Raw genomic sequence first — 25,047 nt, forward strand, 5'->3', positions numbered from 1 at the left:
GAGTGGTGAGAGCAGAGTAGTGAGTGGAGAATGGTGAGTGCAGAGTGGTGAGTGGTGAGTGCAGAGTGGTGAGTGCAGAGTGGTGAGTGCAGAGTGGTGAGTGCAGAGTGGTGAGTGCAGAGTGGTGAGTGCAGAGTGCAGAGTGCAGAGTGGTGAGTGCAGAGTGGTGAGTGCAGAGTGGTGAGTGCAGAGTGGCGAGTGCAGAGTGGCGAGTGCAGAGTGGCGAGTGCAGAGTGGCGAGTGCAGAGTGGCGAGTGCAGAGTGGCGAGTGCAGAGTGGCGAGTGTGCAGAGTGGCGAGTGTGCAGAGTGGCGAGTGTGCAGAGTGGCGAGTGTGCAGAGTGGCAAGTGTGCAGAGTGGCGAGTGTGCAGAGTGGTGAGTGTGCAGAGTGAGTGTGCAGAGCAGTGAGTGCAGAGTGGTGAGTGTGCAGAGTGAGTGTGCAGAGCAGTGAGTGCAGAGCAAGTGTGCAGAGCATTGTGTGCTGTTGAGTGCAGAGTGCTGTGTATTGGCAATGTTAATGACAATGGCCATTTATTTTTGATTTAAAGAAAAAAAAAGAAATGTCATGAGCAATGCCAATAGCTCTACCTTTAATGATGCCGAGACCATTGCATTGCAAATGCTTGTTATACTCTGACTTCTGCATGATGTTAAATCAACTCTCCTACTGGGGCACGTCCTCCTAGAAGTAATGACCAGACTGAGAAAGAAGGAACATGAGATAATGATTACTCACCAGTACCCTGCTCCCGGCTCTGCCAATATGCCTCCCAATGACTGAGGTCTAGCTTTGGACTCATTGGTGCTCTGATAAAACCATAATAGTGCAGAGATGGTCTAATGAATGCTCAACAGTAACTCACCAACATAAGTGAAGCATGTGGTGTCACAAATTGTGCCTAGAGAGACTGGACGGTTGCTAGAGCATGACCCCTGTCCTTGCTCAGTGAGGTAAACATATTTGATACACTTGTTTATCAGTGAGTCCTGTGATGTCATGGTGTGTATGCTGCTTATCTTCTCTCTTGCTTCTCTCTTTCTGTAGAGGGACTGGAAAGTGAATATGGATGACCTCCGTCCGCTGTGGGGATCAGTGAGTCGAAATGTCCTTCAGAAGATCCTAGCAGTGTTAACCCCAGAAAAGCACCCGTCGTGGAGTTTCACTCATGAATTACTGGCCATCATCAATGCTATGGTGGCCGATATGCCTCAGCCACAGGTAACAAAGGACTGTGAAGTCCCCGTCCTTTATCTTGTAGGGAGCCTCACCACAAAAATTCAGTTTTACAATTAGTAGTTCTTGGTAATTTTTTGTCTGTGCAGATATATTTCTATAAGTGCCCCAATCACAAGTGCAGTTGAGTGCTTTCTTATAGCTAGACGTAATTAATTGTGTAGGTCAGAATCATAAGTGGGCTACAGTAAAGGTGGGGGGGAGTGCTTAAGGGCTTCAATGCTGCATTTGTGGGATTGCTTTAAGTGTTTGCTTTCCTATTTTTCTCCATAGGATAGTGCAGTGACAGAGTAGTGGAGTGTTGATATCGAAAAAGCATGCCTATATGGATCAATGACATTATCTCAGACAATAAATGTTTGTAAGGGACTACAAACTCGCAGTTGACTCATCTACCAAAAACAGTAAATTCGTCCTTATCAAATGCCTGTACCCTCCTAATCAACTTCCCACTCAAAAGTAAATATACTAGACCTCAGCCTCCCCCCGTATCTCTCTCACTTCCAAAAACACATTCCCCTAGGCTGCCCTGACCACCACACCATCCTTTTAACCCTAAAGAAAAGTGTATTCTATTATGTCTGCCTCTTTCACCATCAACCACCTAAGGACTGATTTCCTTGTGACATGATATACAGGTGTGTTTCCCTTCCCGGAGTGTCAAACTACATTTATATCTGATATTCAAACTTTTTATTTTGGTCCTCCTGTCACACTAATCTGAGCATGTGCACCAAGGCCTAGGCCTGTTTCTGACTATGAGGTGTCCTAGCCCTGTCCAGTGACCTTGAAGGGTGCACAAAGTGTGCCCTCACTGTTGATAGTGGACGACGTTTTTTGTCATGGATATAGTGCATATTGCAAAGGTTAAGAGAAATGAATAGCGTGGTCAGACCATTTTATCTGTGTCACTGGGTATGCGGCGATGAAAAAACTATGTATAACAACAGGTCAGAAAAGCAAAATTAAGCTATCTATACAACTATGTGCTGTTGATAGGATACAATCCCTGAATCCAAGGTATTCATGGTGAAAAATATGTTCCCATCAGATACCCGTCCTGTACCGCCCTACATCATTTGGGATCCTTCACCCGAAGGAAGTGGAATCAAGTCCACTGTGGATTAGGTGGATTGTGTCCTAATCGTATTTGAAGGATGCAGTGATGTCTAAATGAAAACTATGTGTTGGTATCAGGGGGCAAAAATAATTAGCAGTGCAAAAAGTGCTATATGTAGCGTGTGATCAAGTGAGTTAATATTGGGTTGTGGGAGTGGAAAGAAGAATTTTAATAAGATCCTACCCGCACCCAAGGTTAAAAAACAGTGCAAAGTAGTGTTAACAAATAACTACTTAGGTCTAATCTAGGTCGACATGTTTCTGCAGTTTTGAAGGCTCACAAGATACCTGTCTGCTTCATCAGGACCTTAATAATGGTATGCTACTGCTGATAAATGTGTATTAAGTGATCAAAATCATATCACCTGAGATCGCCAGTCAAAATGATCCAAATGGTCACCAAAAGACGGACAGACAAACACACAAAAAGAGGTACACAAAGTCAATAACGATAGCTTCAAACACAAAGAGAATATCTCGTGATGTTATATATTCTGCCAAGTGATGTTGGTCAATGGTTGTTTAACAATCAACCTAAAAGTCAGGCAAACAAATCCTGGTGTGAAAAAAGATTACATCCACTCACCCACAATCTGGGGAATGAGCTCTCCACCTCACCCGGCTACAGCTCAGGTACAAATGGAGCACCGCTCTATTAAATGTGAAAGGAAAAAATAGTGAAAGAGGAAGAGCTCTCTTAGAACTCAATTAAAACACACACACTTTCCCCAACCTGTTCGCTTTTCGGCTGTTTTATATTTCAGCCCGGTATCGGGAAAGCCAATAATATTACAATTTGTCACTTTAAACCTTGATATTGCGGCTAGATTTAGTGCTTAGATGAATGTAAGCACGATCGCTTTCATGTAAACAAGGATCGAACACGGTACCCGTGTGTATTTAACGGGTGTTTAGGCTAATTTAATTTAATTTAATTTGCGTGTTTATATAGCGCTAGAATCACTCCCGGGGGAGTATCTCCGCGCTTCGACCGCTGCGAAACCCTTCCTGGCTTCCCTGAGAGATGGTCCCTTAATGGGTATCTCCAGGGTGAGACCAGGCATCCCCGGCGGTCTGGTGGGGCCGTTAGTGAAGGGGAACCAACGAAAAAATACAGAGTTACGAAGGGATCTCCCTCTTAAGCCTGAAATCCCTTTGTTGCAGAGGGGTCAATGGAGCCCGTTCGTTGCGTTGGTCCTTCGTCCCCCACCCGCTTACCTGTCCGTTGGTACTCCTCGCCTTCGTCTAGGCTGTCAATGGGAGGTACCGGAGCGGACAGGAAGCGGAATATTTAAACGCCTTCTCATTGGCCGGCGGGGAAATCACGTGACACTCCTTGTCGCGTGCGCCGGGACTACACCGGTGATGGGACTTGTAGTTTATATGCTTGGATCCTGTCGCCCATGGTTCTATATGGTCGATCTAATCGGCAATATAGTGCGTTGGCAGATTTAAGCTACCACGCCCGATCTACAGTGCATATTTGAAAAAATATACGAGTGCCTGTTCCATGAACTTGCTATAGTTCTTTGAGAACCGAGGTATATGTTAAGATCTCGGTAGTTAAGATGCCATTGTTGCTCGATGTACTGTACTAGCCTACAGGTTGGGTTTAGATAATAAGGAAACCAGTAGACCTTTATCTTGATTAAGAAGCCAATTGCTATCTTATATAGGCATTATTTGTATTGTTTTCAAATCTCCATTACCATGATGTTAGTGAATGGGTAACAATAATCATAGTGGGAGGTGGAAAAATGCATGCTGATATTTTGCAACGTTCTAGCTCAAAGGTGCAAAATCTACATCACCTTATGCAATGAACAATATACCAGAAGCCTACAGCGACATCCATGGGATGTCTTCATTCAGACCTGTTATATCAGTTTGAAGTTTGTACACCCATCTTTGTTCTCTTTTATGTAAGAAGGTGCTTATGTCTGTAATGTGTTTAGGGATTACTGGTTGTTCTAGCACTGTCCAGTGCAAATCGGTGGGGGCATGTTGGGCCTCTAGGAAGTGTTTAGTCATTCGTGTTGTTTGTTTGTTACAGCGTATCGAGCTCTTGTGCTCTGAGATCCTGGTCTTTATTTTTCTCGTGGTCATCCCCACGTATTTCTTATCGCAGGGACAGCTGATTAAGTATATGAGGTTGGAACTATTACAGTTCGTAAACCTGCGCTGTTCCCACGGATGTTCTGTCCCAATGTTGATCGTAGTCGATTTACGAGTCTGGGGGCATGCTGCACATTGTCCACATGGATGGTGTCCGATTACAGCAGGCATATCCCACAAAGTGCCTCTCGTCTTTGGGATTTCAATCCTAGGTCTTGTGTGGACCAATTTGTCCCTCAAATTTTGTCCCCTTTTGAAGGCAAATAGGGGGACGGGCAGTTTGTCTTTTCCCGTATTAAGAATGCCCCAGTGTTTCTTGATGATGCTAGTGATTTGGTTTGATAGTGTACCAAATGTCGTTACACAGGTCATTCGTTCTGTCTTTTGTTTGGGAGGCATTATTTCCAGTAGGCTTGCTCTATTATTGTTTACTGCTCTTTTTTTGGATCGGTTCACCAGTTGTTTCAGGTAATCTTTGTCCAAGAGATCTCGTGTTAAATTCTTAGCGTGTGTTTCAAAAGATACCTTGTCTGTGCAGTTTCTCTGTATACGCAGAAATTTCCCATAGGGCAAATTATCCCGAAGGGACTTTGGGTGGCAGCTATGGTAATTTAAAAAAGACTTCCGGGCCATGGGTTTCTGATAGAGCTCCGACCTGAGGCCATCGATTGTACCAATGATCATTAGATCTAGGAAAGCCAATCTGCATGCATCATATTCCATGGTGAATTTAAGATAACGATTCTTCTGATTCAGCCACTCATGGAATTCTTTGAGTTGGGTTTCATTCCCACGCCACACCACAAGGATGTCATCGATGTAGCGTTTCCACGCTCGCAGACACAGCAGATGGGGGTTGGTGTCTGCGAGCACGTGCTGTTGTTCAAATTGGTGCACGTACAGATTAGCGAGACTAGGGGCAAAAACGCTGCCCATACTAGTCCCGCTAATCTGTAAATAAAGAGAATCCTCAAAGGCAAAGAAGTTCTCCGTCATGGCCAATGTTGCCAAGGTCATAATGAGTCTGACAGGAGTTATGGAGTTTAAGTTTCGTGATAGTAACAACTCTTCTATCACTTGTAGAGTCTCCGTTTGGGGTATGGACATATATAGACTCTCGACATCGAATGACACCAATAGGTCTGTGTTGATGTCGTATTCAATGTCGGGTAACAGTCTTAGAACATCTTTGGTGTCTTTCAAGTAAGAGGGCATCTCTTGCACCATAGGTTGGAGAAACACATCATCAAAGGTCGATAAAGGTTCCAATAGTGAACCTATCCCAGATATTATGGGGCGGCCCGGTGGTGGGCGTTGGACCTTATGTATTTTTGGCAATTGGTAAAAATACGGGGTAACCGGATTAGATACTTGTAGGTATTGGCCCTCTTTGGGAGTGAGCCAGCCTTCCGCTAGTGCTTCTTCAACGATGTGAGCTATGATATTGGTTAGTCTAGCCGTCGGGTCTTCTTTGAGTTTTCTGTACGACCGACCATCGTTGAGCTGACGTAAGCACTCATTGCGATATGTTTCCACATCAAGGATGACCACCCCTCCCCCCTTGTCTGCAGGTTTTATCACAATGAGGGGATTCTCAGTTAGATCTTTGATAGCATTTTGTTCATCTCTCGTCAGATTGGAGAACGTTCTCTGCCTAACAGTGAAGAGTTCTCTTATGTCATGATTGACCGCTTCTTCGAAGGTGAGTACCTTAGGAGGTTGGCCTGAAGCAGTTGGATTAAAAGTCGAAGGCTTCTTCAATCCAGTGTTATTTAGGGCACTACCTTGTGAATTTTCAATGGTTTTATTGGCAAACCGAAAATGTAGCCTGATCTTACGGTAGAGTCTACTTAATTCAATTTGGGCCTGGAAAGGATCCGTGCGATTTGTTGAGATGAAACCAAGGCCTTTGTTTAAAACTTGCTCTTGGGTCTCTGTTAGTTGTTGCGAGCTCAAATTTATGACTAAACTGGTCCCGCTGCGGTTGCGGCCCCACTGCCTGGCTCCGAGCCAGCAAATTAAAAATAAAACAATTGTAGGAGAGTAGGGTCTGCTTTCCTATGGTCACCCCATTTTTTGCTTTTTGCTTCACTGGTTTTCGGCTTAAAGTGACTGTGGGCCTGCTAATCAGACCCACGGCCTAGCTGTTCTCACTCTAAATTCACAACCATGTACTTTAGGTACACTACCAATTGGGTATTGGGTCACCTTATCAGCCCCTGTACAGTGTACTATAGGTACCCAGGGCATAGGTGCATCCAAGGGCTACCAGGGGCTGCAGCATATCTTTTGCCACCCCTGGCTGGCCATCCAATCTGACACAACTGGCTGATCACTCAGCTGGGGCAAGGTGGTGTAATCACCCTTTGCTTAGATATAGTATACCTATATCTAAACCTATATCTGGACACATATACACCTATAAGTCACTCCTATGGCAGGCCTTAACAATCCTGGAGGCAGAGTGCTTGGTTTTATGTGAGATGGTGCTCTAGCATGAGCTGAGCCTGTCTGCAGCTTTTGGAACCATGTCCTTATAGCTGTTCCGGGATATTGCCATACCATGTACTCTTAAGTGCATTATAATCTTTGCGGTTACTTGCTAACTTTGGTTTGGCTTTATCAAAACATGTCGTGTAAGGTGTCATACTCTTTGGAATACTACCCCCTCGCCAGTCCTGGCGACGGGGGTAGCATTCCACCCTTCTAGAGGGAGAAGACATGTTACTTTCCTTAAACGCGGTTAAATCTAACCAGAGCCTCAGCATCACAAAATGGATGCTGCTGCCACAGACACGAGTCTGGCCTCCTGCTGCTGACCGAAACTCCGGCAGGGAGGCCTGGACAATAGGTTTCCTGTCACAGGGAAGTGTTACACCACCCCAGACAGGAGATAGTGGATTGGGGCAGGGAGGGCTGAATGAAACTAGACACTGCCTGGGGAACACAAGGTGTCCCATGCAAAGTCCTGTTCAAACCGGTGCTGGGGCACTCCAGCCCCAGCTCTGGCACGAAACTGGACAAAGGGAAAGGGGTGTAACCACCCCCTTCCTGGGTCCCACCCATAGGAGAGACCTAGCAGGTGATCCAGCCCCTTGATTTGGAATAAAGGTAGGAGCTGTGCCATGGCACATCAGATCATCCTGACTGAAACTTTGAAACAAAACTCTGGACCCTTCGACATCCTACTCGACGTAGAAGACTGAAGAATCTCCCTTGTGGTCAAGGAGTGGCCACCCTGTGCAAACAGGCACCATCAGCGCTCTAAGGTTTTTTTTGCCATTGCTCCCGCCGGAGCTCGAACGACAGAGACCGACAAGACCTGGACTCCCAGACTTCCAACAGCCCGATCCACAGTCCTAGCAGAGCTGAGACCCTTGGAGGCGACGTGAGACGTGGGACCGGCCATCTTGGAAAGCCAGCGAAGTGCTTCCTGTGCAGCTCCCGAGGCAATCTCGAAGCTGTACTTTGGGGATTGAGAAGCCCCAGCCCCGAGCAGCCTGTGCACCGAAGATCACCTCTCCACACTCAGCGAGTGCTGCGTGGGGCCCTTTTGCACTTTTCCTGCTCGACGCGTTGTCCGATCACTTGCCTGTTGGCTAGTGGCCTCTGAGACGACGAACCTTCGACTTTGAACTGCTGGTCTGGTTGCTCCAGACTGGCCCTAGGTCCCCTGAAAAGGAGCCACCGATCTGACCTTCCCGGTCCGATCCAGAAGCCATCTTCGATTCTTGCGTGGGTTGCATTTGCCAAGGCCTGTTGACTCCGATTCGAGAACCAACACCGCCGACAGCGAGAGCCTGCGTGGGACAGCCCGTGATCAACTTCTGGTCATCCTCGATCCTTCCTGGTCCACATGGCAGGGAGACAAACTACTCGACAGCCCCTGATCGCAACCCGACATTGCCTGGTTCCGTCCTGGTTCCATCCTGGTCACTGGCTAGTGACCTAGACTCTGTCCCCTCTGCTTTCAGGTACTCTACATCTTCGATCCACCCTTGGATCCAACCGGACTCTTCCCTCCTGGTCGCCTGCAGCATCTTTTCCTCCAGGCTCCATAGAACTCCACGAAGAAACCCGACGCGCTTTGGCACCTATGCACCCGCTTCCTGTGGGTGAGCTAACAAGGGTACTCTGGTGCCCCTGTAGTGATTTACATCCCTAGTGTCCTAGTTTCAAGTGGCTAAGTTCTAGTCCAGTCGGAAGTCTCCTAAACCTATCACTTTCTGATTTTTACGCACCATTGACTTGTATGGTAAACGTGGTTGCCTATAGACACTGCACCCGCATCCTGTGGGCCTCCTATGTCCTAACCTTCATTAGTCCAGTGTAGGCCCAGCGATTCCCAAGGCCCTAGGCCTTACCATTGCTCGTGACATGGTACTTATACCACATTTTTAATATATGGTTTGAAGGGCCACCCGGCCTATCCATAATTGTGCAGCTAATTGTATGTTATATTAAGTTCTTTGTTTAACGCTTGTACTTCTGTGCTCATAAAAAGTATAGGGGATTATTCTAGAAATAAATACATATATTTTATAATATATAACTTGTGTGGTGTCCTTTCATTTGATGTTAAAAGGATTGCATATGGTAACACAGCTGGCTTCACATGCCTTCTTGAGTTTAGCCTGAGACTGCTTTTGTCCATGCTACCCCTATGATAGCTGGCCTATAAGGTTGACTTACAACCAATCATCATAAGGGTCGTTTGGACTGGTGCAAGGTGCTCACTAGAATTAGTAATCATCATAGACCAGGCTAAATTCTCACATTGGTGTGCAGCGGTTGGGATTTGAGCTTGCTGTTTGTTTTACCAATTGTAATCTTTGACAATATCATTTGAAAGATCACTCACGTACCTTAGGTACATATAAACAAAGCTTTAATATACTTAAGTTCTACTGAACTTAGTGGTTGTAGACCAAAGGGCTTAGCACACCCTGACTACAACCTCTAGAGAGGTTCAAGTAGGTAAACACATAGTGTAGGTAGGTGCACCACCTTCACCTCACTAGTCATGGCTGGCACAGGGGAACCTTCCAGTTCTCTACCTGTGGGTGACCCTCCCAAGGCACCATCCAGCTATGAAAAACTCAGCTTCAAAGAATTGAGTGCCTTGTGCGTCTCAAGAGGGCTGAAAAGGGGTCATAACCCCACAATCCCTATCCTAATACATATCCTGAAGACAGCTGATATGGGGAAGGCTGAAGAAGTCCTCCCAGTTAATACAGGAGAAGGGCCCCCCAGAAAGATGACACCATCACTCCAGAGGATGAGGAGGTAGATGGGGATGAGTCAGATGATCAGGGGAATGGTCAAGTTCAGGTCAGAAGACTTAGCAGGGCCAATGTAAGCCTACATGGGGATGGAGAGGTGGTACACCTTCCCAGACCTAATAGTAGACTTAACCCTGGCAATAGGAGGGAAAGATCTCCTTCCAGGAAGTGTGAACCAGTCTAATGCCTCAAGGGGATCGCAAAGGGGAATGACTTCCCCCCAGAGAAGAGAACATTGAGAAGGAAGAGGTAGCCCTGGCCCAAGCTAAACTTGCTTTAGCAAGGGAGCAAAGATTAAGTGGATTAGATTTCACTGGTGGCAGCAGTATCCCTAAGGATAAATACAGGTCCTATGATCATAGAACCCTGAGTAAGATTGTGCCCCCCTACAGAGATGGGGATGACATCCACAAATGGATAACTGCTCTTGAGAGAGCCTGCATGGTACAGCAGGTTCCTCAAGATCAGTGGGCAGCAATCCTGTGGCTCTCCTTTTCAGAAAAAGGGAGAGACAAGCTCCTCACTGTTAGACCTGAGGATGCTAAAAACTACACTGTCCTGAAGAGTGCTCTTATTGAGGGGTTTGGCCTAACCACTGAGCAATACAGGTTGTTGTTCAGAGATACCCAAAAAGCTCAGACTCAGGACTGGACTGATTTTGTTGATTGTGCCACTAAGGCTCTGGAGGGTTGGTTGCTTGGTAGTAAAGTTAAGGACTATACAGGATTGTATATTTTGATCATGGGAGAACAAATCCTTAATAACTGTCAGAACCAGTTGTTGCACCAACACCTGATTGACTCAGATTTGACCTCTCCCCAAGAATTGGGAAAGAGGGCAGATAAGTGGGTCAGAACCAGGGTTAAGCAGAAACCCCAGAACCAAGGAGGTGATCAGAAAAAGGCAGACCAGAAGGGTGGAGATCAGAAACAAAAAGACCAGAAATCTTCTTCAGGCCCCCAAAATACTACTAATGAGGGGGGGTCCCAAACTGGAAAGAAAAAGAAGAAGAATGATGGCCCAAAGAAACCTTGGTGTAATTACTGTAAGTCAGTTTCTCACTGGTTTAGTGAGTGCACTAAGAAAGGTGGAGCCCCTGCCACTGCAGCCCCTAAGGCAACTGCACCCCCTAGTACAGTCAGCAGTGGCAGTACCCAGCCTAAAGGGTTAGTGGGGTTAACCATGGGTACTGCGATGGAGTCTGGCCTAGTCAGGATTCCTACTCAGGCAGTCTTGATTTGTGAGGGGGACATGGATATGTCCTCTACTATGAGTCCCAATACTCTGGGCAAGTACAGGCAGACGCCTTTGATTAATGGTAAAGTGGTTCAGGCCTACAGGGACACATGTGCCAGTGTCACTATGGTGACACCTAACTTTGTGGACCCTGGACAACTTGTACTGGGTGATAATTACCTGGTGACCAATGCTAGCAATGTCACTACTCCCCATAGTGTGGCAATTGTTAATTTCTCCTGGGGAGGGGTAACTGGCCGCAAGAGAGTTGTGGTAAGTGCAGACCTCCCTGTTGACTGTCTTTTGGGCAATGATCTAGAGGACTCCATATGGTCAGAAGTGGAGTACAGGACTCATGCAGAGATGCTAGGTATTTCAGCACATGTCCTTGCTGTGACCAGGTCACAGGCCAAAAAGTGCATTGTGAGAAGTTGGCCTGATATATGATGTTTCCAATTCTGGAACCACCTTGTATCAGTCCAAACAATCCCTTATGGTGTCTGGTTGTAAGTCAACCTTATAGACAAGCTATCCTAATGGTAGCATGGACTAAGCAGCCTTAAAGGCTTAACTCTAGAGGTTGTGTTAAGCAAGCTGTTTTACCAATCACAATACTGTAAAATCAAATGACAGGACACCACACAAGTATATATTATAAAAATATGTATTTATTACTAGAATAATCCCCAGTACTCTTTATGAGTAAAGGGGCACAAGCGTTTAAACAAAAGCACAGCTAAACATATGAAAGTTGCACAATTATGGATGAGGGCGGGTGGCCACTCAAACCATATATTAAGAAAGTGGTATAAGAGATACCAATCGAACAGTGGTTAGGCCTAGGGCCTAGGGAATCGCTGGGAGCAGTCGGGACTAGCAATGCTGAAGTCGGGAAAAGCCCGCGGGATTCGGGTGCAGCGCTTAAAGCACAGGCATGCACCAATGCAAATTCAATGGTGCGTAAAAGTTACTGTTTAAAGATACTTCCGCTCAACCTAGAAGGACACAACTTAAGACACATACACTAGAGGTGTGTACCAGTGTGGGAACACCGGCGTTGCTGAGTTACCTCACCCACAGGAAGCGGGTGCACAGGTGTGAAGTAGTGTCGGGTTTTGTCACGCAGGTTGCTGGTGCTTGGAGCTGAAGATGCTGCAGGCGTCGAGACGAGCAGTGTCCGGTGTGATCCAAGGGTGGATCGAAGTTAAAGATGATCTGAAAGCAGAGGGGACAGAGTCTGGGTCACTTTGCAGTGACCAGGGTGGAACCAGAAGGAACCAGGCAATGTCGGGCGCTTTCAGGTCGCTGAGGGGTTGCTTCTCTCCGCTGCCACGTGGACCCTGGGGCACCGAGGATGTCCAGGAGTGGATCACGAGCTGTCCCACGCTGGCTCTCGCTGTCGGCGGTGTCGGCTTCAAGATTGGAGCAAACAAACCTTGGCAAGGGCAACCCACGCAGGATTCGAAGATGGCGTTGCACTCGTACCAGGAGGGTCAGAGCGGGTGCTCCTTTTCAGAGGAGCGGGTGCAAGTCTGGAGCAACCAAAATCACAAGTTAGATTTTGTAGTTCGTCGGCACAGGGGCCACAAGCCAACGGGCAAGTGACCGGGCCAACGCGTTGAGCCAAAAGAAGCAGAAGAGCCCCACGCTGCACTCGGTGAGTGTAGAGGGGTGAGCTTCGGTGCAAAAGAGGCTCAGGGCTGGAGCTTCTCAAACCCCGATGTACAGCTTCGAGGGTCACTCGTGGGCTGCACGGTCAGCGTCTCGTGGTCTTTCCAAGATGGCGTGTGCCACGCTTCCGGTCGCCTCCATGGGTCTCCGCTTTGCAGGGACTGTGGATCGGGCTGTTAGAAGGCAGGCTCACTTGGTCTTGTTGGACTCTGTCGCTCGAGTTCCGGCGGGAACTGCAACAAAGCAAACGTCGAGGTGCTGGATGGTGCCTGTTTGCACAGGGTGGTCACTCCTTGACCACAAGGGAGATTCTTCAGTCTTCTACGTCGAGTAGGATGTCGGAAGGGTCCAGAGTTTCGTTTCTTGTGTTTCATCAGGATAATCTGAGTGCTTTGGCACTGCTCCCATTCTTATACCAATCTAGGAGGCTGGATTACCTGCTAGGTCCCCTCCTATGGGTGGGACCCAGGAAGGGGGTGGTTACACCCCTTTCCCTTTGTCCAGGTCGCACTGGGACTGGGGCTGGTGAGCCCCAGAACCGGTTTGACCGGATTATGCAAGGGGAAGCCTTGTGCTCCCCAGGCACTGTCTAGTTTCTTTCAAACCTCCCTGCTACAATCCACTATCGCCTGTCTGGGGTGGTGTGACACCTCCCTGTGACAGGAAACCCTTTGTCCAGGCCTCCTTGGCTGAGTTTCGGTCAGCAACAGGAGGTCAGACCCGTGTCTGTGGCAAAAGAATCCATTTTGTGGTGCTGAGGCTCCTTTTAAAATCAACCGCGTTTTAGCAAAGTAGCATGTCGTCTACCTCTAGAGGGGTGAATTGCTATCCCCGTCGACAGGACTGTCGAGGGGATAGTATTCCAAATCGTATGACACCTTACACGACATGTTTTGATAAAGCCAAACCAAAGTTAACATATAACCGCAAGGATTATAATGCACTTAATAGTATATGGTATGGCATTATCCCGGAACAGCTTAGGGAATTGGTCCCGGCAGCTGCAGGCAGGCTCAGCTCATGCTAGAGCACCATCTCACATAAAACCAAGCACTCTGCCTCCAGGATTGTTAAGGCCTGCCATAGGAGTGACAGATAGGTATATATGTGTCCAGTTAGGTTTAGATATAGGGATACTATATCTAAGCTAGGGGTGATTACACCACCTTGCCCCAGCTGAGTGATCAGCCAGTTGTGTCAATTTTGGGTAGCCAGCCAGGGGTGGCAAAAGATATGCTGCAGCCCCTGGTAGGCCTTGGATGCACCTATGCCCTGGGCACCTATAGTTCTCTGTACAGGGGCTGATAAGGTGACCCAAGCCAATTTAGTTATGCACCTAGGGTACATGGAATCCATTTTACAGAGCAAGCAGATAGCCCGGGAGCTGATTAGCAGGGAACCAGGCCAACTAAGTCGAAAACCAGCTACATACAAGGCAAAAAATCTGGGGTAACCATAGTCAGGTATCCACCTTCCTACATGCATACCTGAACCTGTGCTGGATCTTGAAACTAAAGACCAAGCACAACCCAAGAGAAAGGGCAAGAGGGTTAAGGCAGTGCCTTCCCACTTGCCCCAGGTTGAGGATCAGCCCTCACAGGAGGCTGATTTTGTGTTCCAAGAGGAGTCTGTTCTGGAAGAGCTTGAACCTGATCAGTTTGAGTTTCTGTGGACAGGGGGACCCTCAAGGGCAGATCTGGGGCAGGCTCAGTTAACTTGTCCTTCTCTTGAACCCCTCAGACAGCAGGCTGCTGCTGAGGCTGCTGGGAATGCTCAAGGTACCCATAAAGTGTATTGGGATGATGGGCTCCTTTATTCAGAGGCTAGAGACCCCAAGCCTGGTGCTTCCAGGAGGTTGGGCATACCTCTGCAATTTAGGGGTCCTTCTAACCTTGGCCCATGATATTCCTTTACCAGGACACTTTGGCCAGAACAAGACTTGGGACAGGCTTGTCCTTCACTTTCACTTGCCTCACATGTCAGAAGATACAAAGGAGTTTTGTCGCTCCTGTGCTACTTGCCAAGCCAGTGGCAAATCAGGTGGCACCACAAAGGCCCCCCTCATACCACTACCTGTGGTGGGGGTACCCTTTGAGAGATTGGGGATAGACATTGTTGGACCAATGGACCCCCCAACAGCATCTGGGCACAGATTTATACTGGTGGTAGTGGATCATGCCACCAGGTATCCAGAGGCAATTCCCCTGAGGACCACAACAGCTCCTGTTGTAGCAAGGGCCGTACTTGGAGTCTTCTCCAGAGTGGGCTTTCCAAAGGAGATACTTTCAGACAGAGGTACCAACTTCATGTCTGGATATCTAAAAGCAATGAGGAAAGAGTGTGGTGTTAACTATAAGTTCACTACACCCTACCATCCACAGTGCAATGGGCTTGTTGAAAGATTTAACAAGACTCTAAAAGGGATGATAAAAGGGTTACCTGAAAAGCTTAGGTGAAGATGGGACATCCTTTTACCCTGCCTTCTCTTTGCTTACAGAGAGGTCCCACAAAAGGGGGTTGGCTACAGCCCTTTTGAGCTTTTGTTTGGGCATCCTGTATGGGGTCCCTTGTGTCTTGTGAAGGAAGGATAGGAGTTACCTCTCAAAAAGCCTAAACTTGACATAGTGGACTATGTACTTGGTCTCCGCTCCAGGATGGCTGAATACATGGAGAAAGCTTCCAAAAACCTTGAGGCCAGCCAAGAACTCCTAAAAGCTTGGCATGACCAAAAGGCTGTGCTGACTGAGTACCAGCCAGGGCAGAAGGTGTGGGTGTTGGAGCCAGTGGCCTCAGCAGCCCTCCAAGACAAATGGTCTGGACCCCACAACTTAATTGAGAAAAAGGGAGAGGTCACCTACTTGGTGGACCTGGGCACCCCTAGGAGCCCCCACAGGGTGCTCCATGTAAACAGACTGAAAGCATATGTGGACAGGGCAGACATGGGCTTGCTCATGGCTACAGATGGGGAGCCGTAGGAAGAGAGTGACCCTCTCCCAGACCTGTTATCCCATAACCCTGATGATGGTTCAGTTGATGGTGTGGCCTTAGCTGGCAGCCTCACTGACCAACAGCAACAGGACTGCAGACAGGTTCTACAGTCTTTCAGGCACATGCTTTCATTGACACATAGTCAGACTAACTGGTGCACCCATGAGGTGGACACTGGTGACAGTCTGCCTGTGAAGAGTAAAATCTACAGGCAACCTGACCATGTCAGGGATTGTATAAAGACTGGGGTGCAGAAAATGCTTGAGCTTGGAGTAATTGAGCCATCAGAGAGCCCCTGGGCCAGCCCAGTAGTCCTTGTACCAAAACCTCACACCCAAGATGGTAAGAGAGAAATGAGGTTCTGTGTGGACAATAGAGGTCTCAATGCTGTCACTAGGACAGATGCTCACCCCATTCCAAGACCAGATGAGCTCATTGATAGATTGGCTTCTGCCGAGTTTCTGAGCACATTTGATTTGACAGCTGGTTATTGGCAAATCAGGTTAGCTGAGGAGTCCAAGGCCAAAACAGCTTTCTCAACCCCTGGAAGTCATTATCAATTTGTGGTAATGCCCTTTGGATTGAAGAATGCACCTGCCACTTCCCAAAGGTTGGTGAACCTAGTCCTTTCTGGGTTGGATGACTTTTGTGCAGCTTATATGGATGATATTGCGGTCTTTAGCTCCACCTGGGAGGATCACCTGATCCACCTGAAGAAAGTTTTGGAGGCCCTGCAAAAGGCAGGCCTGACTATGAAGGCAACAAAGTGCCAGATAGGGCAGAGTAAGGTTGTGTACCTGGGCCACCTTGTCGGTGGGGGTCAGGTTCAACCACTGGAGAGTAAGATCCAGACCATACAGGACTGGGCTCCTCCAACCACCCAGACACAGGTCAGAGCTTTCTTGTCCCTGACTGGGTACTACAGAAAATTTGTAAAGAATTATGGGTCCATTGTGACACCATTAAATGATCTGACATCCAAGAAGATGCCAAAACAGGTTCAGTGGACAGTTATCTGTCAAAAGGCATTTGATGACCTGAAGAAGGCCATGTGCTCTGCACCTATCTTAAAGAGTCCTGACTACTCCAAAGAGTTCATTGTCCAAACAGATGCTTCTGAGTTGGGGGTGGGAGTTGTGCTTTCACAACCTAATGTAGATGGTCAAGACCAGCCCATTGCTTTTATTAGCAGAAGGCTGACCCCTAGAGAGAAACATTGGTCAGCCATTGAGAGGGAGGCCTTTGCTGTGGTTTGGGCCCTGAAGAAGTTGAGACCATACTTGTTTGGCACTCACTTCAGAATTCAGACAGACCATAAGCCCCTCTTGTGGCTAAATCAGATGAAGGTTGAAAATCCCAAACTGCTCAGGTGGTCCATTTCCCTACAGGGGATGGACTTTACAGTGGAACACAGAACAGGGACTGACCATGGCAATGCAGATGGTCTCTCTAGGTATTTCCACTTAGAACATGAAGACTTATCTGGTCAAGGTTAAGTTTAATGTCCCTGCGTTTGGGGGGAGGGGGTTATGTAGGAGAGTAGGGTCTGCTTTCCTATGGTCATCCCATTTTTTTTGGATCAAATATATTTTATTGACAGTTGCATTCAGGTAAAACAATACAGCAAACAGATAGACATAGCCCTGGTGCAGTGCCGCCCCACAGTCCGCTGCAATCATCAGGAAGCCGTTCACTGGAACAAAGTGCATTGAGTACCCGCAAGAGGGCATGAGTCCCGCACGGTAATCAACTGTCTTTCAATACCCCCTTATCCTGCCTCCCAATAGACCACCCTAACACCAACTACCCTGTCCTTAGAACTGACCCCAACCCTCCCTCCCCTTTCTGTCCAGTGTGTATAGCTATGTAGGTGTGTGGCGTACAAGTGTGACCTCCACTGAATCTTCACGTCCCCTCTCCTGGCGGCTTATGGAATTCATCGACTAGTCTAAGGACTTTAGGATACTTTGGGCAGGTGAGCTCTCGGAATTCTCTGGACATTAGGGAGATCAAAGGTGCCCATGTTTCCCTGAAGATGTCAGATGTCTGTGTGAGGGATGCCTGTATCTGCTCCATACCCAGTGTATACCACAGTCTGTGGAGCCACCCTGTGTGAGTGGGTTTCCTAGGGGTACCCCAAAGTGAGAGAATATGTTGCGACGCTGCCCCTATTGCCATTCCCATTTGACGACCTCGAATGGGTTTGAGTGGAAAGGTGAGCTTGTTGGGCAGGCCTAGGATCGCATATGCAGGGAAGCGGGGGATCTCTGTTTCGAAGCATTCGTCCACATCCCGAAGGACCTCCACCCAGTATTCCAGCACCATCGGGCAATCCCATAGCAGGTGGAGCATGGTCCCTATGTGTCCACAGCCCCTCCAGCACAGGGGGTCTCGGCGAGGGTTGCTTTTGTGCAGGCGCTCTGGGGTCAAGTGCCAGTAATAAGCCACCTTAACCGCCGCCTCCCGGCTGGCTACATAGCGGGCCGTATGATGTGCCCCGTAATAGACGTCTTGCCATTCTTTGTGTGAAAGCTCATGTTCCAGTTCCCTCACCCATCGCTGCTGTCCCGCGGATTTAGTTGTTGGTTGGGGAGGAGTTAATATCTTGTACAGCTCTGTGATCGCCCTTTTATTCGAATTTTTGGCAAGAAGCCATTTCTCATAGGGTTTGAGAGCGCGGTCCACGCGCGGTATGACATCTTTACTGCTGAGCCAATGCCTCAGCTGGAAATATTGAAAGTTTTGTGGTTTATTGATTGAGTACCCATCCAGTATGTCTTTCAGTGTCAAAAAGCCTTGTGTATCGAATAGGTGACCTGCAGAGTTGCATTCTGTCAGTTTTCACTGCGGGAAGGAGCCAGGAACCAGTCCCGGAGGAAATGCTGGATTTTCAAATAGTTATTATGAAAAACAGTGGTCCGTAGGATTAATTTTCACAAAAACAAATACTAACAAAGACTTCAATCAGTACTATGTTGACCAGTTAATTCAGTGCCCAGCCGGGCCTGAAGTTTTATTTCAGATATAAACAATTTTAAAAGACCATCAAGGAGGTCTAATGCAACATCTGATAGGGTACAAGCCTGTACCTATCCAAAGTACACTCAAAAAGGAGAAATGGCGGGGTTGAGGGCTGGTGCCTCAATTTCCTATTCCAATTAGGTATAGGATTGTTGCCAAAAGTTCCGGAAGTTTACTTCCGTATTATCGTGAAGCCTGGCGGACGGCCACCGTGCACACAGCCTGTAACATATCGCGAGTGACTGACTCTGCGCCAAGACTCTGTAATTATCAGAGATTGGACACACTATATCGCCCAAAGCGGGATGCCACAGTGGACACCGCCTGCACTTTCGCTCGCATCGCAAATGAATATTGACCCTGCGCCAAGACTCTGTATTAACTAGAGGTTGGACACACTATACCGCCCAGAGCGGGACAAATACCGATGTGGAATAGGAACTTTTGGCAACAATCCTATACCTCATTGGAATAGGAAATTGAGGCACCAGCCCTCAACCCCGCCATTTCTCCAAAACTCACAGGAGGTCCCTGGAGATCGCTCGAACAGGTTTTTAAAAAAAGCACATACAGGCAATACATTGTTTAGGTCCTGATGATGATCCCAGTTCACTAGGAGCCGGGGATCGAAACGCCGTCGACACTTTCTTTGATTGTGTAACTTTTCCATTGTGTTGATACTGTTACATGAATTGGTTGTCTGAACTTGCTTTGTGAATATGCTATTGATGCAAGGGACAATTGGCTCCCATGTTCTTTTTGCCTGATATTCTTCAAACCCTTTTTCTTTGCTTACTTTCTCACCTTCAAAATCCTTTTTGAGTGTACTTTGGATAGGTACAGGCTTGTACCCTATCAGATGTTGCATTAGACCTCCTTGATGGTCTTTTAAAATTGTTTATATCTGAAATAAAACTTCAGGCCCGGCTGGGCACTGAATTAACTGGTCAACATAGTACTGATTGAAGTCTTTGTTAGTATTTGTTTTTGTGAAAATTAATCCTACGGACCACTGTTTTTCATAATAGTTGATTGCCCAAGGTCCTTAGGTACTTATTGGGTCCCCCTTGTTTTTGGAAAATGGATTTTCAAATAGTGGCGTCATTGGAGAGGGGAAGGAGGTGAGATCTTTTGTCACCGCTACCGCATCCCAGACTTGTAGGAGCGTTTTGGTTATGGGTGATTTTTTTAATATATGCTGGTCTGTCCGTTCCAGCTAAAAATAGAATGTTCCAGAGCGGCATCCCAGCCATGGCCCTGTCTTGGAATAGCCAGCGCTTCTCTGACATCGGCCTGGACCACTCCAGAAGGTATCGCATCTGCGTAGCCTGAAAGTACTGCCATAGGTCGGGGACCCCCAAACCTCCCTCTGTGGGAACGCCTGTGAGCAAGTCACGCCGCATCCTAGGGCGTTTGCTTGCCCATACATATTGCTGTACGGTGTCCTGCAGCTTCTTGATCATGCCTATCGGGGGTGATTGGGATGGTTTGAAACAAATACAGTACCTTTGGCAGCAGGGACATTTTGACCGCAGCTACCCGACCGAGCCACGCGAGCGACTGTTGTCTCCAACGCCGGATATCCTCTTGAATGTTTGTAAGCAGTTTAGTGTAGTTGAGCTCCACTGTTTGAGCCGTATTAGGTGTTAGTTCGATCCCCAAATATGGAAGTGCAGTTCGTATGGTTAGCCCACCCAGGTTTAACGAGCCCCTGTTGGCCTGGCGGGCGTTGCACCCCAGGGGGAGAACGGCCGATTTGCTAATATTCATTTTAAAGCCCGACACCTCCCCGAATCGTTCCATTTCTTCCAGGAACGCTGGTATCGAGACTTTGGGGTCTTCTACAGCTACCAAGATGTCGTCTGCATATAAGCTTATCGTGTGTTCCTCGCCCCCGAAAGTAATACCCGTGATGGCCCGATTGTCCCTCACGCGCTGGGCGAAAGGCTCTATATAGAGGGCAAACAGTAGGGGCGACAGCGGGCAGCCCTGCCTCGTGCCGCGGTGTATGGCGAATGGTTTGGAGCTTGTTCCGTTTACTTTGACTGTTGCTTGAGGGGAGGTGTAGCAACTTGCTACCCACGCCCTGAACCGTTCGCCCATTCCAAATCTCCCCAGCGTCCGGTCCAGATGGATCCAGTCAACCCTGTCGAACGCTTTTTCAGCTTCGACTGAGAGAAGGGCCGCGTCCGAGGCATTAAAACACGCTTTATCGATCACGTGCAACAGGCGCTTGGTGTTATCTGCGCTTTGGCGGGTGGGGACAAAGCCCGCCTGGTCTGGCTCTATTATGCCGGGAAGACATGGGCCCAGTCTCGCAGCTAGGATCCCGTGAAAAGTTTCAGGTCTATGCTTAGGAGGGAGATTGGCCGGTATGCCGCGCAATTGGTCTTGTCCTTGCGTGGCTTTGGTAGAAAGATAATGGCTGCCTCCAGCATCTCTGGAGGGATCGATCCCGTCCCCTGGAAGGAGTTGAACAGCTTTGTTAGTACCGGGGCCAGTAGGGGGCAGAAGGACTTATAGAAGCCCATGGAGAATCCATCTGGGCCGGGCGCCTTGAGCTGCTTGAGGCATGCAATAGCGGAGATCACGTCGTCTATGCGTATGGGAGCATCTACCGCTAGGACGTTTGCCTCGTTGAGGGCCGTCACGTTAGCTCCCTCAAGGTATGCTGCTCCCGCGTCCGCAGCCGCAGTGGGGTCAGCCGCGTAAAGTGTAGCATAGAATGTCTTAAATGCTTCGGCTATATGGTCGTCTTCCCGAAGCTCTCGGCCTCCTTCCTCGCATATGAGTGGGATTTTGGCCCGTACGGTTTTCGCTTTGAGCTTATTGGCTAGTAAACGACCCGTCCTGTCTCCCCCCACATAATACGTATGTTTAAGGCGCAGTGCGGCGTATTCCGCCCGGTCAAGATCCAGTCTCGCCAGCTGTGCCCTGGCCGCTTTTAGCTTGCGCCAGATTCTAGGGGCCCCTGTTCGACTATGCGCTTGTTCTAATTCTAGCACCTGTGCCGATAACTCCTGGCGGCGTTCCTTCCGTTCCTTGTTTTCTGCTGCCGAAATTGCGATCAGCTCCCCCCTAATTACTGCTTTGAGCGCCCCCCAGACCGCTGTTTGTGCCACCTCCCCTGTATCATTCTGGGTTAGGTAGTCCTTGATGCTCTGGCTAATCTGCTCGGTGACTCCCTTGCAGGAGAGTAAGGTTTCGCGGAGGCGCCAACCGCACCCGTGTGTTCATTGTCGTGGTACCTGCAGGCGCAGTACCACTGCATCATGGTCCGATAGGGCCGCTGGGGCAACTTCTATATCCCGCGTCATGGGGGCCAAGTCAGTGGAGCTGAGGAAATGGTCAATTCTAGCATATGTATGGTGCACATGAGAGTAGAAGGTGTACCCTGGGGCAGTGTGGTGAGCCTCCCTCCAGGTGTCCAGGACCCCCCGGTCGATGAGCCAACGCTTCCCTTCAGTGGATAGCGCCCCCGAATCGCCAAACCTGCGACCTAACCTGTCCCTTTCGTTGTCCATGACCAAATTGATGTCCCCGCCAATCAGTATGTGCCGGAACTAGTGCTTAAAACTTCTGAGAGTGCCCCAGTAAGAAACGCCTCCTGTTTTGTGTTAGGAGCATAGATGAACCCCACTGTGAGTGATAAGTTCCCAACTTGTATCGTGTGGGCTAGGAGCCTGCCCTTAATCTCCGCTACTTTGTACCCCACCCTGCCTTTGAAGTGTTTAGCAAGGAGTAGGGCGACTCCTGCTTTTTTCTCCGTGGTGGAGGAGTAGAGCTGAGTCGGAAACGCCCTGGACCTCATGCGATGCCAGTCTTTAGCCAATAGATGTGTCTCCTGTAGAAGGCACACCGCCGCCCCAGAGTGTTCTAGATATGAGAGTACCGCTCTCCTCTTGATTGGGTTGTTTAGCCCTTTAACATTGAGGGTGAGAATCTGGAGAGCCTCTTCAGCCATGAGAGTGTGTGTAATCATCTGCTCTCTGCCCGCGTTCCAGTGGAGGAACACCCTCCCCACCTGATCTCTGTGCCTGAGCTAACGGGACAACCCCGGACAGAACCCCAAAACTCTCCCTCCATCCCACATCCTCCCCCCCTCCCCTACCCCCCTAGTCCAAACCTGAAACCCCAACTGGTGAACATTGTCCCAGGCCTTTATAATGTCAGTCCAGGCCTGTGGTGAACGAGTATATGTGTGGGTGTGTGGCAGTGGCGGCTCAAGACCCCCCGTTCCGCCCCGACCGTGTCGCCACAACTTAGCTGATGACGACCACCGCTGCAATCTCTCATGATTCGGCGCCAGTGTCTTTGGAGACCTCTTGAATCGCTGCGGCCTGTTCTTGTGCCATTGTCTCTGGATTCGGCTTGAGGCTTTTCTTAGGGGGCCGGCCCCGTCTCACCTTTTGCCATCCGTCGCCAGTCGCCCGTGGGGATCTGGATGAAGCCCCGGACGATTGCCCTTCGTCGTTGTCGTCCGGTTGATCCTCCTCGTGCTGAATGCCCAGCAGGGCGCAAGTGTCCCGTAAGGAACGCAGCAGTTGTAGGGCCCCGTTCCACTTAAAGATCAGTCGAAACGGGTGCCCCCAGGAGTAGGGGACCCCTTCGTTGCGAAGAAAGGCGGTGGCTACCTTGAACGACCTCCGCTTTTGTAGGGTGATGGCCGATAGATCTTGGAATAGTTCCACTGCGTGGCCTTGGAAGCGAAGAGGCTGTTTGAGACGTGCCACCTTTAGTATGCGTTCTTTAAGAGGGTAGTCTGGCAGGAAAGCCAAGATGTCCGGCGGAGGACCCAGAGCTCGGCGAGCCGGGCCCACCCGGTGGGCTCTATCAATACGGATCTCAAAGTCTTCATCTTCGTCAAGCACCGTTCGGAATAGGGTCTGTAGGTATCCTGCCATGTCGTCCCCCTCCGCCTTGGATGACACATTTTGGACCCGGATGTTGTTGTGCCTTGAGCGGTTTTCCAGGTCTTCTGTGTGAGATTGAAGGTCCGTTTGTTGCTCATTGAGCCTAATGATTTCCTGCGGCAAGAGCTCTATCTCTTCGCTTCTGGCTTGTCCTGTGAGCTCGTTCGCGGCCACCCTTTCCCCGAGGTCGTCGACATCTCGTCGGAGTTCTCTATATTCCCCTGCCATTTCTTGCCGGAAGGTTTGGATGTCCTCCTTAAGAGAGGTGAAGAGGGCTTCCATGAACGCTTTGGTCGCCGGAGCCTCCCCTTCTGCGTGGTCTTTACCCTTAGGAGGGGGTGCTTGAGCTGGCTTGTCCGGGCTTTTGTCGACCTTAGAAGTCCCTTTGGTCAGCATCTCAGAGATGGTGCGGTTCCCTTTGCGGTTGGAGGGCGCCATCCCTCTCCCCTCTGCCGGCCTGGGTCCCCAGTCGAGTTGCTTTCCTTGACGGGTCCGTAGTCAGTCCGCAATGGACGCGTATTGGGGGAAGGAGGTGTTGTGTGTCAGAATGTCGTTACGACTCCGTGAGAGCCGTGTACCTCTAGGCCCAGGATCCTGGAGTGTGCTATAGCGAGGCATCTTGCTGCGGCTCGTTCTACTGTGCCCCGGAGGCCACGGCTCTCCGATGCGGCCCCTCGTTTCCGCCCTACACCGGAGACCCTAGTTATGCCCCCCAAGCCGCTACTCCTGCGGCCCGGTCTCTCCGCTCCTCGTGATTCACCGCAGATCTCCGGGCCCTTTCTTGGCCAGCCCCCGGGCACGTCAAACTATCGTGGACACTCACCGGGGTCCCAGGCACTGTCCCCCGAGCCCTCTCCTGGTTGCTGTATTGTCAGCGGCTCTGTTCAGCCTCCTCTCCTGGCGCGTGGACTTGGCGGGCAATGGGGTGCCCGGTCAGCGCGTGTGCCGTCGGGCCGCTCGCTTCGTCGCGGTTTAGTGGCCCAGGACCCCTTCAAGGCTCGTTTTGCACCCCCTGACCTCTCTCATCCGCCTTGGGGTTGCCTCTCTCTCGTTGCTTTGTTGGTGGTTCCACTGCTCTCATATGCGGCCTTGCAGTGCTGGGCCTCATGGCGCCTTTATGCGAGCTGAGGCAACGCTATCCAGGGCCCTGCAGTGTCTCTCAGCGTTGTTGGGCTCCGGGGACTTGTGAGTCCGCTCCCCAGAGCCGCTCCTTCCGATCCGCTGTGCCGCCCCCCTCACTCGGCAGAGCAGCCTGTTTCCGCCGCACCTCCGGCGATTAGGCCCAAGCCGGGGCCTTGCTTGAATTTGGGCGCCGGCCCTGTGGGCGCCTCACGTCGTGGGCCGCTCCCCGGGGCCCGTCATCAACTTCGGGCAGGCGCCGCTCCGGGATCGCTGCTCCCGTCAGGGAATCTCCGGTGCAATAGCGCAGACTCTAGGGCGCAGCGCGGGGCTCTTACTCTCCTTTCCTC

The 25,047-nt window shown here is 49.5% G+C and overlaps 1 protein-coding gene across 5 annotated transcripts in view; it reads left to right on the plus strand.

Annotated features, from left to right (window-relative positions):
* IL34 (interleukin 34) overlaps window positions 1-25,047 on the plus strand; it is a 699,141-nt gene that overhangs the window by 417,464 nt on the left and 256,630 nt on the right. For all 5 annotated transcript variants that reach the window (XR_015302449.1, XM_086945282.1, XM_086945285.1 and 2 more), the window contains one exon: window positions 1,045-1,218. Coding sequence is in view for 4 of the 5 variants with exons in the window: in XM_086945282.1 (XP_086801408.1) it covers window positions 1,045-1,218 (174 nt within the window). In the remaining variant the exon portion in view is untranslated. The remainder of the gene's footprint in view (window positions 1-1,044; window positions 1,219-25,047) is intronic.

The sequence above is a fragment of the Lissotriton vulgaris genome, chromosome 12 (assembly GCF_964263255.1).
Source record: "Lissotriton vulgaris chromosome 12, aLisVul1.2, whole genome shotgun sequence".
Taxonomy (NCBI): domain Eukaryota; kingdom Metazoa; phylum Chordata; class Amphibia; order Caudata; family Salamandridae; genus Lissotriton; species Lissotriton vulgaris.